Source organism: Cydia strobilella, chromosome Z (assembly GCF_947568885.1).
Source record: "Cydia strobilella chromosome Z, ilCydStro3.1, whole genome shotgun sequence".
In the NCBI taxonomy this organism is placed as follows: Eukaryota; Metazoa; Arthropoda; class Insecta; order Lepidoptera; family Tortricidae; genus Cydia; species Cydia strobilella.
Window position 1 is genome coordinate 18169940 of NC_086068.1, and position 16756 is coordinate 18186695.

Here is a 16756-nt window from a genome sequence, read left to right on the forward strand (position 1 = left end):
TTTCCTACAAAAAAAGCACTTTATCCAGCAGATAAAGCTTATTTGGAGATTGTGAAATGCCAACGATGACTTTATTCGTCAGATAAGTGGCAAGTAGCTTATTCAGGACTTTACTTGGACATTGTGAAACAGGCCCTTAGAATCCTAGTGGCATGAATGCCAAGGATGGCAGTCTAAAATGCACCTAAACCTCTAGCAATAGAATATAAATTGCTGTGGACATGCCTGTAATCGCCAAGACGCTGGTAAACGTCGGCCGCGGCTGCGGGTTCACCGGCCGTAGCCAACGCTTCGGCGACGTAGCGTAGAGAGTCGCTCGAGCCTTTGTCCAACTTGCGTGCTAGCTCTATTAACCTACAACGAATAGGTAAAATAAGCAATTAGCAGTGAGCATAGAGTAACTTATACTAGAGCGGTACTGTCATAGTAAATTTTGTAACCCCAGTAAATTCACTGCCATCTGTCGACACACTTTAAAACTAAAAATAAATATTTTTTAAAATACGATAAAATGTATTTAGATATGTATATTTTTTTTATTTTATTTGCATTAATTATTTTTATGATTTTGACCCATGTTCTTTTACTGATATGCGTTAAAATTGTTAAATAACAAACGAAACCGTCAACGCCATCTATACGACAGTTGGCCTAAGCTAGTAGCGCCCTCTGAACAAGAATCAAATTTTCTTGATTTTCGAGTCACGTTTTTTCCTTAGACTGTATCCATCTATTACGGAGTTATAACTGTCTTTGGCAGTGAGTAAGTAAACACGTGAGAGCGCTGGTTCAAACCCCGGCTCGTACCAATGAGTTTTTCGGAACTTATGTACGAAATATCATTTGATATTTTACCAGTCGCTTTTCGGTGAAGGAAAACACCGTGAGGAAACCGGACTAATCCCGACAAGGTTGGACGGTCAGATGGCAGTCGCTTTCGTAAAAACTAGTGCCTACGCCAATTCTTGGGATTAGTTGCCAAGCGGACCCCAGGCTCCCATGGAGCCGTGGCAAAATGCCGGGACAACGCGAGGAAGAAGAAGTAAACACGTGGTTTGTTTTGGGTACTTGGCATTACTCAGGGTTTTTGATCTTTTCCTTTCTTGACCGGCTCGTACTCACTTCTTAGACCTTGGTCTTCAGTTGATGAAGCACATAATATTTCATAAATTCTTTTTGCATCAATCAACTGTCAGGCAGTGCATACCTCGAATGATGGTCCCTATGACAGTTTATTTTTATATAGAGTAGCTGTCGCGTAAAATGTTTGTAGATATGTTTTTGAAGTTTATCACAATATTTTATTTGGAAATATAACACTGTAATAAAAATACGGTAAAACATTTCTTCAATTATTATTTTTAATTAAGCCCAACCAAAGTCTTGAAGGAAGTGTCATAGGGACCATCATTAGACGCGAGAGGTATAGTATGTATAGTTTGTCAAAGGACTGTCTCATTTAAAACATAGACAGAGAGAATCATACTGTCATTGTCTTACACTAGTACTAGCACCCAAAATAAAAGGATGAGTATAGTATTTTTGTTCTTATTCGGGGCATTTTCTATGAAAAGGGACCTTATTGTCGATGGCGCTTACGCCGCACGGCATTGTATTTAATATCGGATCATCGTTTATAATGGCGTAAGCGCCATCGACAATGAGGTCCCTTTTTATAGAAAATACCACATTTATTTACAATTAGGTTTGAACATGCAACTATAGTATTACTATGAACATACATGTCCCTGCGGCCGCTCTCGGCCATGAGCTGCGCCGCGCGGCGCACGTCGCCGGCCGCGAGATACATCTCGGCGGCGGCGCGCGGCTCGTTCACATGCCGTGCCCACTCGGCGCGCCGCCGCGCTAGCGCCGTGCCACCCTCGCCCTCGCCCACCAACTCCTGCACACAACAACAACACCGAACACTTGAGGCCTGTGCAGTGTGCACATCGGATGCGTGCGCGTTCTTATATACAGATCCTTATGAGATACGGTCCACAGCATGCGTGACGTGTGCATGCACGGTTCCAACATTTTAGCGCACGCGCACCTGCACATCTACGCGCACGCAGCCGGTATACTTCCACAGAACTAAAGCCTGACAAGATTCTATTTGGGCTTCGACATTGCGGATTTTCAGTGGTAAGGTGAATACGTAAGTGTGGCTGCGGGGTATGTGTACATAACTGGCCTTCATACCAAATCATACCCAATGTTAAAGGCTAGACACATTTACCCAGCAACCACACTTACCCGTATTGACCTTACTAATTTATATTACTGGCAAGGAATACCCGTTAACACTAAACCTTGACAGTCATCGAATGTCACCGATGTAAACAACAATAAAACATTTTGCAGTAGAGGGTGTTACTTCAATGTTCGGGTCACTATCAAATTTACCTTATCGCTAAAGGACAATAGCTGCTGAAGGAGGATAGCTGAAATGTCTGGGTTGTGTTATGTCTTTGTAACTACATAGACATGAATGCTAAATACAAAACGTCTGGATCTTAGAACGTAACAATTTAAAATGATCTAGCAGCAAAACATCTATCTTCCAATGTCTTTATTTCTTAATAGACACAAATGCTAAATGGTCCGGTAGCAACACGTTTGTATCTTAGAACGTCTTAATTACTAAACAGACATGAACGCTAAACAGTTAAGAAGCAAAAAGTTTGGATTGTGTAATGTTTTTATTGCTAATATTCCTTACAATCTTTCCGTATTTTTACACTGTCTAAACCTTCTGTGGTCTAATACAAACATTTCAATGCCAAAATTAGCTAAATCGGTCCAGCGGTTCTCGAGTTTATGCGCGACTAACAAGCGCATTTTATTAATGTTTTTATTTCATGACGTTTTGCTATTAACTCGTTCTGTGTTTATGTCAATTAACTAATTTCACTTTCGGCTCATTAGATATTCTAATCATATGGACTATTTCTATTTTCAGACGTTTGGCTACTTATTCTACTAAATTATTTCTATTTCTAGTTCTATTTCTATTCATTCTAATTCTTAGCCATCCAGCTAAACTGTCTTTTTGCTGACTGAGTATTCTACTTTCATGTCGTCGCAGCTGAATTGACTATATGCTGACTGTGTATTTAAATTGTATGTCATCTAGCTGAAATGGTCGTTTAACGATAAGGTCAATTTGATAGTGACCCCAATGTTCTGCCGCCAGAGTGCAGCACTAGCACATATTGTTAACCATAGAGTAATAACTTATACATACTATGCCTTAAACAATATTTTATGAAGTTTTCACTATGACATTTATGCATCAAGGAGTTTGTTTACAGAGAGCCTATCGCGAAACACGAAAATCACAATTTCGTTATTTGCTTCTCTATCGCTCGAATATGCAAGAGTGATAGAGAGGAGAATAACGAAATTTAGATTTTTGTGTTTCGCGGTAGCCTCTCAGTAGGTGCTACTGGTGCTTTCTACGCAGTTTTAGTAATATGCCCTATTATCAACGGTATAACCATAAAAAGACAAATAACATTCTCAAAAATGCAAGAAAAAATATATAAAATACAATTTAATATTTATTTACATTAAAAAAAACGACGAAAGATTGCGTAGCATTCCAATAAACAGTATTTTGAAATGGGGCGATGATAATAACCGGTACCACAGATTATATAATAGTTCTTACAAACAGATACTTATCTCTCAAAGAAAACGCAAATACTTACCGTTTTGATACCTACACAAAAATACAATGGAGTGACCTTCGGCTGGCCGCTCCCCGCACCGCGCGCACCGGTACAACGCTAGGGTTGCCAACGCTTAGAAATGATAAACACCAATAGGTATTTATCATGACAATCATTAGAAATTATAAATACCAATAGGTATTTATCATTTCTAACAGCGGAGTGAAATAAAATGAAATCTAAATCTTAAATTATGTATTTTAGTCATTAATTCATTCATTTACAACTGTTTTACCTTGTAACTATAAATTTGTCGTAATAAACACTACATGTTTGATGAAAGAAATTCAATAGTAAGTACCTACGTAGCTTGTAACTATCGTAAAAATTGCAAGTGCAGCGCGCGGTGACGTGCGTGCGTGAGCGCGTCTGGCAACCAACTGGCTTGCTTTTCTACCGTGAACGGGAGGCGATTCGTAGGTATAAATCCGAGCTCGCGCGAAGAGTTCCATAGGCCTGCCGGTACTGACATTTTATTTGACTATTCATGACGTGCGCACATTATTATACATATTTATAATTTGCTTGTGGCGACACTACAGTGGCTGCTTAGTGTCCGTGGTAAGATAAAACCTCGCCGACAGTCTCGGTGAGCTTCTCACCCGCCTCAAGCGGCACCAATGAAGCTGAGAGTATGTACCTGGGCCTTGTTGAACATGCGCAGATCAACGTAGAGGTCTAGCGCGCGATCGTCGCGGCCCGCTCCTCGGAACGCGCGCGTCGCGTCGGCGTAGTGGCCGCGGTACGCCAGCACCTCGCCCACGATCACGGCGCGCTTCTCGCCCGCCTCAAACCGCTCCTGCAACACGAAATAAGTAACAGTTAAAACAAGGTAAAAAAGAAGAGGTAAATACAATCCTATAAAAAAATCGTGCCTTAAATTTGACAGTTGGTATAGATATCGCTGTACGGCCCCATTTATTTAGCATAGCATTTAGCATTTTTCAGTTACCACCAAATATGTGGCGTCGTATATTGCCATCAAACTCAGGGGCATTTTTTCTTGAACTTTACACCCCCTCTACAATTTATAATTCTTTGATTACCTGTAAATGATCGATGAGTGAGAGAAAGATGAGGTTCTCGCTGCGCTGGAAGGCCTTGCGGGCGACCTCGAACGCCAGTTCCTCGAGCGCCGCTTCGCCGAGCCGCTCCCAGTCCAGCGGCGTCACGCCGAGACACGCCACTGCGTACGCCTCGCTGTATAACGCCAACACACTTGGTTACGAAGCAGAAATATATATATATATATATATATATATATATATATATATATATATATATATATATATATATAATATAATATACACTAGATAAGTACGTATAGAATTAAGGCAAGCCATTCATACCTACTTACCACTCTTACCAGTTTATAAACGTGCAATCGTATCGAAATTTACGAGTATTTCATTGTGCAATGTTATGTAGGTAGTGACTTATTTCAATTGAAACGATTTCTACTCTAAATTATGTAATTAAGTAGCATACGATGCAAAATAATAGTCAAATATCATATTATAAATAAAGAAAGGTCTTGACAAACTAGGTATATGCAACCTTCTCAATGTTGTATTCATTCCTTAAAATTGTATCAATTTTATAGTGACATCCGGTGACCGTTAACTATATTCCTTTCCTAGTGTGTGTGTGTGTGTGTGTGTGTGTGTGTGTGTCCCCGGTCCCCCCGATAATCATGTCCATACAATTTATAACCTAAAAATGCCAAATGTCACAAAATTTTATTGAATTGACATCTATCATAGTACCCTTCCAGTTTGAACAGCATGTGACGTCACAATCAAAGAAATTGTGTCTAAAAATAACTGCTGTCTACGTTTCTCTATTAATGTTCTGGTGCTTTATTTCATGCATAGTGTAGAATAATTTATTTTAAATACAGTCAAATACCCTATAGTCAAAATGCCGGATAGGGACAAAACCTATCAACGGCTTGTTATATATTTAACACGTCGATGAATAAAGCTATGGCGTCCGTTTTCCTACATGTGTTTGTTTTTTTAAATGCAAAAGGCACACCGTTCTTACTTGAACATTTTCTGCTGCACGTATTGATGAACAGCGTGCGACAGTGGCACGTTAATTGTATGCATCGAGTTCGACTGGAGGCAGAACACTCGACCACCCTGCAAACACAAATATAATGTTTAAATTCAAATCATTTAAATCGTTTTCTAAATCAAGATTTGCTGAAATTAACACAAGAATATTGTCACCTACGCGACACTGGCGCCAACCCGTAATAGTTCGTTAAAATTTGATTGAAAGGAAATATTGCATATTTATGTACCTACACAGTTTACAATAAATAAATTAATTACTTACTTACTTAAGCCAGCCTAATCAGTTTGCCGATTTTACGTGGTGTCAATAGTTACAAATTCACATCAGGGAATTATGGACGTTCAAGAAGACGTCAGGTTACTAGGTCCAGTTCTCGAATGGCTGACAAATTACAGTTCTCCGCCAGCAGCTCGCCACAGGATAGTGACACGGCCGACAGCGACACGTCAGCTCCAGCTTGCATGTTACCTGGAAGCCGACCACGGAGCCGAGCAGCGGCTGCGTGGCGGGGGGGAAGTGCGCGGCCTTGACGGCCAGCAGCCCGCCGCCCGACAGCGCCAGCACCTCGTCGCACCAAGAGTTCCAAGACACCGACGACACATTATCTTCCTGAAACACAATAATAAACTTCAAAATACATACTAAATTAAATTTTCACATCACCTATTCGAAAAGGGAACTTTACTTCCCTGCTAGGAGGGATCAAAGTGGCACTTTTCTGTTCAAGGACATTTTGTTGCCAGTATGAAATATTGCAATAAAATAAGTATAGCACTTAAAACAGGAAAAACGACCTTGTTACCATATTTAACAAATTTTTTCAACTCAATTTTGTATAGCGGTAAAATACCTCCTAAATTATGCCACTCAAATATAGTACTTCTGCACAAGAAAGGCGATAAGTCTGATATAAACAATTACAGGCCCATTAGTCTTACCTCCCATATCTACAAACTGTTTATAAAGGTCATAGAAAATAGAATTGCCCCACTGCTAGATAAACATCAGCCACCCGAGCAAGCCGGTTTCCGGCCTAGTTTCTCCACAACCGACCACCTCCATACTTTAAATCAATTAATAGAAAAGTCCAACGAGTTCAGCGTGCCTCTATACCTTGGTTTTGTAGATTATAGCAAAGCATTCGACAGCGTCAAACACTCCGCTATATTTTCCGCCATGCAGAATCAGGGTGTAGACCCGACATACGTTGGACTCGTTGGAACAATTTATAATAACAGCACAGCCAACATTAAATTACACGCACCTGGTCCTATATTTAAAATAGAGAAAGGCGTTAAACAGGGCGACCCGCTGTCTCCTAAACTGTTCACCAGTTGCCTAGAGGAGATATTCAAAAAGCTGGCGGTCTCGTGGGAAGGATTGGGCATTGTCGTCGGTAATAAACGGTTAACTAACCTGCGTTTTGCCGACGACATCGTCCTTTTCTCCCACACGGCATCTCAACTACAACACATGCTACAAGATCTCAGCACAGCGAGCCTTGAGGTTGGACTCACAATGAACAGAGCGAAAACTCAGTTGATGACCAATGGAGCAAAACACAGGGTCACGGTAGATGGGCAGGATATACAGTATGTTGATGAGTACATTTACTTGAGCCAGATAGCCTCCTTCAAAAACAGGCAAACCATAGAGGTCAATAGACGTATTGACAACGCCTGGAAGAGCTTCTGGTCCATGAAGGCGCTATTGAAGGGCGACCTTCCCCTGTGTCTCAAGCGCAAACTCATCGACATGTGTATCCTGCCTATCCTAACCTACGGTGCTCAAACATGGTCATTAACTGAGGCGTTAAAGTCCAAACTCAAGGTTTGCCAGCGAGCGATGGAGCGCAGTATACTAGGTGTTCGCAGAACTGATAGAATCAGAAACACGGAACTGCGCTCCAGAACTCGAGTTGTAGATGTAGGTGTCCAGACCGCTAAGCTTAAGTGGGACTGGGCTGGGCATGTCTGCCGCATGCACCCTGAAAGGTGGGCCAAAATGGTTACCGAGTGGGACCCACGGAACACCATAGATGGTGCTGGCCGGGGTGCAGGCAGGCCGAAAAGGAGATGGCGGGACGACTTAGACGCATTTTATCCGGATTGGCGGGACAGTACAAACGACAGGGTCGAGTGGAGGAAACGAGGGGAGGCCTTTGCCCAGCAGTGGGACACTAAATTAGGCTAGTAAAAAAAAAAAAATGAAATATTGACACAAAGACATGACATTAGTATGCATATCATCGATTACAATTTTTTTATAATCGATTACGTGCATACAATTTTTCTAACTTAAATAATATTTTGTTGTAATTGTAAACAATAAATGTAATTAGCGTATATTAAATAAATTAATTAGCGTAATATTTACAAAGAAACGTAAAAAAACATTAGTTTAATAATTTAATTTTTATTTTGACATTTTAGGTCTCCTTAAACGCAGCCATACTTGTCTATGCAATTTTAAAAGTTTTGTACAAATATTTCACAAAGCATAATTATGCGGTTCTGTATTGTGTATAAATTTGTAAATACTTAGTTCTTAGTTTAAATCAATAACTTTATAATAATAAATATAAGTGATATCAGTCTTCATAGTGTTCTTCCGAAGATTTGGTTCAAAGGCGTAAGAGCTAATTTGTTACCAGAAAAATCTACAATGTACCTACTTGATTTTCATTGTATCATTTTAGGTGTTTGCTGCTGTCTTTGAAAAGATATTAGGTACATAATTATGAGCTGTAGGTACTTTTAATTTGTCAGTACAGTCACGTCTGAAAATATCTATACGGACAAAGTGCCCGAAGTATGTACCTATACACTTCTAATGGGCCATGCCTGAAAATAAATGATTATTTTATTTTATTTATACTAAGGTCGTGTATACATATTTTTAGCACTTTGTCCGTATCGATCTTTGCTTAAAATAATAATGTTTTGAAACCTAATATATTGTATGTAATTTCCTCATAGGTGATGTGAAAAGCAGTATGTGTCACATGGTAGCAAAATTATTTTCACCTTGGGCGTTAACACTTGAATCCCTCACTTAGGATTCAATTTTACGCCCTCGCCGTAAATATGTCATTTTGCTCCCTTGTGAAACAATCTACTATTTCACAGCAACTAACGTAACCAAAATTAACGAAAGAAAACTATGTAAACAATTCTGCATTTTTCAGCTAGGTAAAAGCCCTTTTTATTTTGTTTCGACGCTATGTCAATAATGTATTTTCACTATTTTTGCACAATATAATTAAATTAAAACTAACCTATTAAACCTAAACTGTATACACTTAGTATATAAAAACTTGTTAATCACAAACTAGTGCCGTCAAAAATTTCCTTTTAAGTCCCGAACTGTTCCCTACCTGGCCCAAATGTTCCAAATATGCCAGCTGCGTTGCCACGCTGAATGGCTAAGGATATTTGTTGGACCAGGTAAGATCCAGCACGGGGGTCACAGCCTCTGTCCCTCAACCGACGCCCGATCTCCCTGACCAGCTTTTTGGCCTCGGCGCACCATGGCCCAGCCGTTTCGACAGCAACCGGAATGAAGTCATACACTGGTCCAAGGTTGGCGTATTTGCTTTGTTTGACCTTAGCAGCGGCCTCAGCCGCTGCACCTGCCTTTTTAAATATGTGGCCGACATGAGAGGGAGCAAACGTGCACACACATGTGGCATCCCACAGCAGGCTCCGGCCTTTTGCCCACGGGACCAGTGTAAGACCGTCCGGCCTTTTGCCATCTGTACGGCTTAAGCCAGGAGGCTCTAAAATGCATGGTATGTTCGCCGAGACTAAAGCGCGTCGAAGCAGCTCGTTAATGGCTTGGTGCCTAGGTATTCGCCCTACACATCGGACGCAACTAAGCCCGTGGTGCCCATTAACCTCGACCATTACCCCGCAAGGGCATCTGTGGGGCTCACATACCCTGCTCCCAAGACGTAATGCGACACTCACCCTCACAGTGTCATTGTCCAGCAACGTTCCTAAGTGAGGCGATGGCAACGCGTGCAGCCAAGCTCCTGATTCGGGCTCCGCAACGGCCTTCAAACGGGCTGCATCTGCCCCGAATGCGCCATCCAACAAACTCGCATGTACTTGTTTACAAAGAATGTCGTCCCAAAGCCTCTGTGAAGCAGGATTCTCGGGTTGTAAGCCTTCTGGCGAGCGAGAAGACCACTCAACCAGCGCCTCACGAACAAACGGAACGTAGGTACTGTCACCGTCCAAACACAATATCTTAGCGACAAGTACCGACGACGCGTGAGCCGAGGCAAGAAAAGCGACAACCCCGACATCTTGCATGGCACGGACTCCTACACCCCCATAACGAATAGGAAGCGTTGCCTGCCGCCACTGAACCTCATCAAAGTGTACGTTCAATATGGATTCGAGGCCCCGCCTGAGCACACCATTGAAGTCACTGACCTCCTGCCAAAAAAACCATGTAGGCGCCGTCCTCAGTGTATAGGTTATGCGTGGCATCGCAAAACAATTGCGTAACAGAACCAGAGCCACATGCGATGACAATTGAGTCAAACGCTGTAAGGAAGAATCCAGTGCCGTCGTCTTCGTCTGCAGCACTGAGCTCACCCCTTCAGGAAAAATAGGAGCTCCAAGTAGACAAAATGTTGACTTGTTAAGTACCCTGATGCCGGGCAATACTGACTCAAAATCTGATAGAGACGTTTGCGCCAAGGAACCGCAGGGAAACAACTCACACTTCGAGGAATTGATTTCCAAACCGATGGATCGCAACGCCGGCAAGAGCCTAGCAATATCATCAAGAACGGCTTCAGAACCACCCCCTATAGTGCCATCATCAAGGTACCAAACATTCAAAGGTGATTCTAAAGCCGTTATTGCATTCTGCATTGCCAAACAAAAGACGAGAGGGCCCAACGGGTCGCCTTGCTGAGCGCCGACCTGCGAAGCGATCTCACTGCCATCGTAAAAAAGGTTACTAGGGGAAGAGTAGCACTGATACAAGAAAGGGTATAGTGATGGGGTGTGAGTTTTAACTTCTTTTAAAGAAGTTAAAACTTCACCAATGTTCAGCGGTGAGGTGGAATGGCTGGTTCAGTAAGGCGAGGAAGGAAAGCCCGTCTTGATGGTCACAATTTATTGTATTTAAAGCACACACAATGTAAGCTGAATTAAAAAGTTAGTTTCGTGGTACAGAACTGAATTCAAAATTCTTCAATTCGATCTTCATCCTTCAGACCAGCTTGATGACCATGAAATTCGAGTAAGTATGCCAAATTTTAGCGCAAGCAGGTAAATATTTGCATAATTGTTTTTCGGAACCCTAAAAGGGTAAAAACGGGACCCTATTACTAAGAATCCGCTGTCCGTCTGTCTGTCTGTCACCAGGCTGTATCTCATGAACCGTGATAGCTAGACAGTTAAATTTTCACAGATGATGTATTTCTGCTGCCGCTATAACAACAAATACTAAAAAGTAGTTCCGTACTTCTCCTCGGTGCGTGAGTCCGACTCGCACTTGGCCGGTTTTTCTATGATGGGCATCTTTCAACTCGTATACTTAAATCGTCTAATACTCGTTAAATAAAAGCTTTTAAAGTCCTTAAAAGGTAGCATATCGACTATTATCGACTTATACATATTAAGCTAATTTTACGGTTCGCTCACGTGTTTTAGTCACTCGCGCGACATAATAGCTTATCCTTAGATTTCTACAACATTAATCATATAATATCACATTTTATACGGCTCCACGATCTCTATTTCTAATACGGCCTCATTGCCTAGTCGGTAGTGTCCCAGCGTTCAAAGATGGAGGTCCTGCTTCATTATTTGTTCCTGAGTTAATGGCTGTGTTCTATCTATCTCTTTCCTTATCATTTCTTTTCCTAGCATAGAAAAATAAAAGAGATGTAAAGTGGTTGCCACCATCAGTTTTAATGGTTACGCAAAGGTGAAGTTGCACGAAGTTGTAGTGTGATTCGTAGGTACAAGCCGATTAGCTGACACGAGGGAGCGGAGCGGAGCGCATGTATTTTAAATAAAAAAGATGCAGTGGTTGCCACCATCAGTTTTAATGGTTACGCAAAGGTGAAGATGCACGAAGTTGTAGTGTGATTCGTAGGTACAGGCCGATTAGCTGACAAGAGGGAGCGGAGCGGAGCGCATGTATTTTTAAACAGGTTTGCACTTGCGGCAGTGGCTCGTATTATCCTTAAATAGGCTTGCACAAAATATTGATTAATTGCAAATGATCACATGCACGCATAAAAAAAGCTCCGTATAAATTTAGAACCTTCGCAAACGGCATTTGTAAAGCCTGACCAGAATATATGATGAATATGAGAATTTCACTGGAACTAATTGTTTCATACTATACTGAACTGTCACCCTATACATGAGAATAACAGCGCCCTCTTGACACAGTGGCGTGCCTAGAGTTTTGGAGTAGGGCAAGTCGAAAGATATGTTTTCGTAATAACTGCCCAATCTTCACTCTTCGGACTCGAATGGATTCAGACTTGACAATGATCATATACCTACAGAGTGGATTTTCTAATTGGGTCAGTGAGGGCAGCTACTAAACTTTGTTTTTGATGCCAATCGATCCCATTCCTATCCAGGATCAAAAGCTTGTATGGGACCAAAAAAAATTAACGGCTAGAAAATTATAGAAAACTCCATATTTTTACTATGGAGAAAACGTGAAATTTTATTCACATTTTTCTATCTCGCCAATCAGTCCTGTTTCATTTAAGGACCATAATACTGCATGAAGACATTTTAATCAGGAAGATCATAAAAAACAAATCCACTGCCAAACAGCTTTCGTTACCAATAGACAAAATGGCCAAGGGATGCTTCGCAGTGCGGATAATCTGTTCGTATCTTTTCCCTGGAGTAAAGCCTATGGTAATAAAAATATTACATTTGAAGGAGCTTGTGGAAACAGCCCTATTGCATCTAAACTATCATCTGACAAAGTATGAAACGGGTGGCGATGAAAAAAATTTTTTTTACGTATTTCGGTGGCTGCAATTCCCCAACCCAGCAGCAGACGACCACGAGGGTTCATCATACATAGCTGTTAATCACTTTACGAGTTATCGCCCGGGAGGCGACTGGTCATGGAAATCTGTTCCCGGCTCGCGGTCTGTTAATCACTCTTGCCGAAGATCCCTGCTAATGTACCAACCAAGAGGTTCAATATGTGGCCAGGACTTAAAATGATGCGATATGTTGACGGCGAACATAGACATAGTATATAAAAGAAGTATAGACGCGCCACCGAGCGACCGGGGGTAAGAGAAAGAATGTTCATATAAAATTTGGGCAGCATAGGTTTTTTTCTCCTTCACTTATAAATTTCGGTATTTCGCCATCGCCACCTACCTGTGATGCCACCCGGTCGGTGATAAGGACAAAGCATGACACTATTTTCTCTTTCCTCGGAGTCGCAATAAGACTATCTTTCTCTATCAAAGAGTGTCAGGCTTTGGCCGCGAAGGACTTGCATTTGTGTCATGCAAGACTTGTCATTTTTAAGTTAAGGGACAATCCAAGGTTGCTCATAACCAGCCATGCACTTGTTCGCAACCGGTAGTATAAAAAGGTTCGGCGTGGCTCACGTCGAGGCAGCGCACGAGCCAAGACACACACTGACCGTGTACAGCAGCTCCGAGGTGGGCAGACTGTAGACGCGCGCCACGGACGCGTCGTCGACGACCGCGAGCCGCGCGCGCGCCGCGCTCACGTCGAGGCAGCGCACGCTGCCCGGCGTCGACAGCACCAGCTTGCAACTTCCACAGCGCGGCTCCACTTGCCATATCTAAACGTGAAACACTCAATTACTAATAAAAACTTTTATAAAAAAAAGATAAACCGACTTCAAAAAGGATGAAATAAAATATTATCCTTTTTAGGGGTCCGTGTTTAAGTATATGCGTTACCAACTAATATGTTTGAAGTCGGTGCCAAGCCAAATTTTAAACCATATATTCATAGGGATTTTGGTGCAATTCGATAAAGATGCGGCTATATAAGTATGTACGTTGGATTACCTAATGCAGCGTACTACGTAGGCGAACAACACGCGAATGCGAAGCGGCGCGGCACGGCGCCTTAATTAATCCTTTGATACCTATATAGAAGTGTCCTACGTGGGCGATCTCGTTGCGAACGCGAACGAATTGGGCCGGCCGCGCCGTGCCGCGTCGCTTCGCTTCGTGTTCGCGAGTGTTCGCCTATGTAAGACGCAGCGTTACACGACGACAATAAACGAACTTCCTGTACACCTCAGAACAGAACACACGGTTGAACCTTCTTGGCGCAGTTCGTACCATGCTTGTCGGCACGTTAGTGTAAATCTAATACGTTTTGTCGTCGTATTTTTTTAAAGAGCATTTCTTACTAATTCTTAAAAAGTCATAGCACGCAAGTGTGGGATTGGGACTGAGTTATTTTCTGTCGCTTATCCAGAGGACTACATTTCAAAATATAAAACAATTCAAGGAACCTTCATGCAAAATTTCAGCTAAAACGGTTCAGTTGTTTAGCCATGAAAAGGTAGCAAAGAGGCAGACATAATTGCTTTCACGTTTATAACATTTGTACAGTTGTAATGGGATTTATAGACATAAAGCTGATTATTTTTGACTGGTATTGTTACTACTTGGAGTACTTGGCTTGGCACCGACTTCAAACATATCAGTTGGTAACGCATATACTTAAACACGGAACCCTAAAAAGGATAATATTTTATTTCATCCTTTTTGAAGTCGGTTTATCTTTTTTTTATAAAAGTTTTTATTTTTCCATTTTTAGTTTTAAGACATTGTTAAGAGCGTGACGCATGAATGAAAAACATAATCATGTTTATCTGTAAATTCGTAAACTTTATTAAATAATCAGAATTTTCCTCGAGTCCGTCTGGGAAATCATTCCTGTCAGTAAATCCATTCTCCGCCCCGCCACTGACCCAATCCCTCAAACCCCCCGATCACTCAACCTCACAGCACATCAACCCCTGATCACTGAACCCCTCGACCCTAAACCACCAACCCTTCAACCGCCATTCCCCGACCCCTAACCCCAGACCCCTTAACTCCTAACCCTAACCCCCAATCCCTTAACTCCCAACCCCTCAGTCTCCGACCCATCAACTCACCTCCCCTCAACTCACCTCCCCTCAACCCCCAACCTCAAACCCCCCAAACACTAATACCCTCTACCTTCACCTCTCAGTCTCTTTGGTTATTTCCAACACTACCTACATCAAAAATCATAATACACATACGAGGGAAGTTATCAGTAGCCTTACCACGAGTTTGACATTGATATATTCGCTATCGTGTGCGTAACTTACTGTTTATGCATCTCGCTCGTATTGGCGTATTAGTGTACAAAGTAAGTTACGAAGAATATTTAGTGCCAAACTCGTGGTTAGGCTACAGTTGCACTACATCAAATTGGTGGTATTGGTGAGGAAATGCTTGAGTTACTTTAGAAAACACCGAAATTACCATACACGTGCCTTTAAAAATTGAGGAGTTCCCTCAATTCCTCACGGATTCCATCATCAGATCAAAACCAAAAATATTACGAAAACACCTTGGAGAGATAACTTCTTTCAAACAGAAAAAGAATAACTCAAATCGGATCATGGGTGCCGGAGTAATCGCTGAAATCATTATCATCAAAACAATCATCATCATCAGCTCCACTTCATCAAATTGGTGGTTTTCTAGAAAAAATGATCAAGTTGCTTAAGAAAACGACCAAATCACCTTACAGTGCCTTTAAAAATTGAGGAGTTCCCTCAATTCATCATGGATCCCATCATCAGAACAGCACCAGATTAATGTGGAATCACCTTGGTTGTAGTTCCTTTCAAACAAAAAAAGAATTGTTCAAGTCGGACCACGGGTCTCGGAGTAATCGCTGAACATCCTACATTAAAAAAATCATCATCACTATCTTCAAAACAATCATCATCATCAGGTCCACTTCATCAAATTGGTCGTATTCGAGAGAAAATGCTCAAGTTGCTTATGAAAACACCCAAATCACCATACATGTGCCTTTAAAAATTGAGGAGTTCCCTCAATTCCTCAGGGATCCCATCATCAGATCAGAACCAGATTAATATGGGACCAACTTGGAAGTAGCTCCTTTCGAACAAAAAAAGAATTACTCAAATCGGACCACGAGTCTCGGAATAATCGGTGAACATACATAAAAAAAAAAAAAAAAAATTGCCACAACCGAATACAGAACCTCCTCCTTCTATGAAATTGAAGTCGGTTAAAAAGTCAAGATACAATATTCACATTTCGAGTTTGAAATACTTTCTGAATCAAAAAATACTTAAACGGAATAACTTACGTTACGACAACGTTTTGCTAAGCAGAATAGACACTTGTTTTTACATGAAGGTGATAAACAAGCGTGTGGCCCGTCTGATGAGATGATAAACAGCCACCGCACCTATGCAACTCTAGTAGAGTCATACACTTCAAGGAAAATTTATAAAGCGTTTTTCAATTGGCGCGGGTAGATTTTGGCGGCCCATGGCGGCCATTTTGTTTTGGTTACATATGTAAAAAAAAATGTTTATTATTCAGTTACTTATGCCGAATCACCATGGCAAGTTACACGATTGAACAGCAAGTTCAAATGATAAAACTTTATTATTAAGGTGGTTCGATTTTCATACAAAATTCAATCGGCTTTAATTAAGGCACTACACACTATTACTACACAAATATTTGCTCATTTATCTACTTTCGAATATTCGATTGCGCTAAATTAATAGAAAAACTTTGTTTCATACAGAAATCATACATAAATCAACGTAATCTTTTCATCAATTTTACGTATGTGTGTGTCACAAATGTCGTGTACAAATACGTTGCGTGCGGCGTTGCCGCTCTATGACGTTGGCGA

The 16756-nt window shown here is 41.4% G+C and overlaps 1 protein-coding gene and 1 long non-coding RNA gene across 2 annotated transcripts in view; both read right to left on the reverse strand.

Annotated features, from left to right (window-relative positions):
* The window catches only part of LOC134754520 (uncharacterized), a 246645-nt gene that overhangs the window by 125669 nt on the left and 104220 nt on the right, over positions 1 to 16756 (reverse strand). The window lies entirely within an intron of this gene.
* The window catches only part of LOC134754466 (intraflagellar transport protein 122 homolog), a 53591-nt gene that overhangs the window by 19929 nt on the left and 16906 nt on the right, over positions 1 to 16756 (reverse strand). Inside the window, exons 9-15 of the mRNA XM_063690800.1 lie at positions 13476 to 13640; positions 6285 to 6425; positions 5781 to 5878; positions 4781 to 4934; positions 4375 to 4533; positions 1743 to 1903; positions 226 to 354 (exon numbers count right to left, since the gene is read on the reverse strand). Of these exons, the coding sequence (XP_063546870.1) occupies positions 226 to 354; positions 1743 to 1903; positions 4375 to 4533; positions 4781 to 4934; positions 5781 to 5878; positions 6285 to 6425; positions 13476 to 13640 (1007 nt within the window). The remainder of the gene's footprint in view (positions 1 to 225; positions 355 to 1742; positions 1904 to 4374; positions 4534 to 4780; positions 4935 to 5780; positions 5879 to 6284; positions 6426 to 13475; positions 13641 to 16756) is intronic.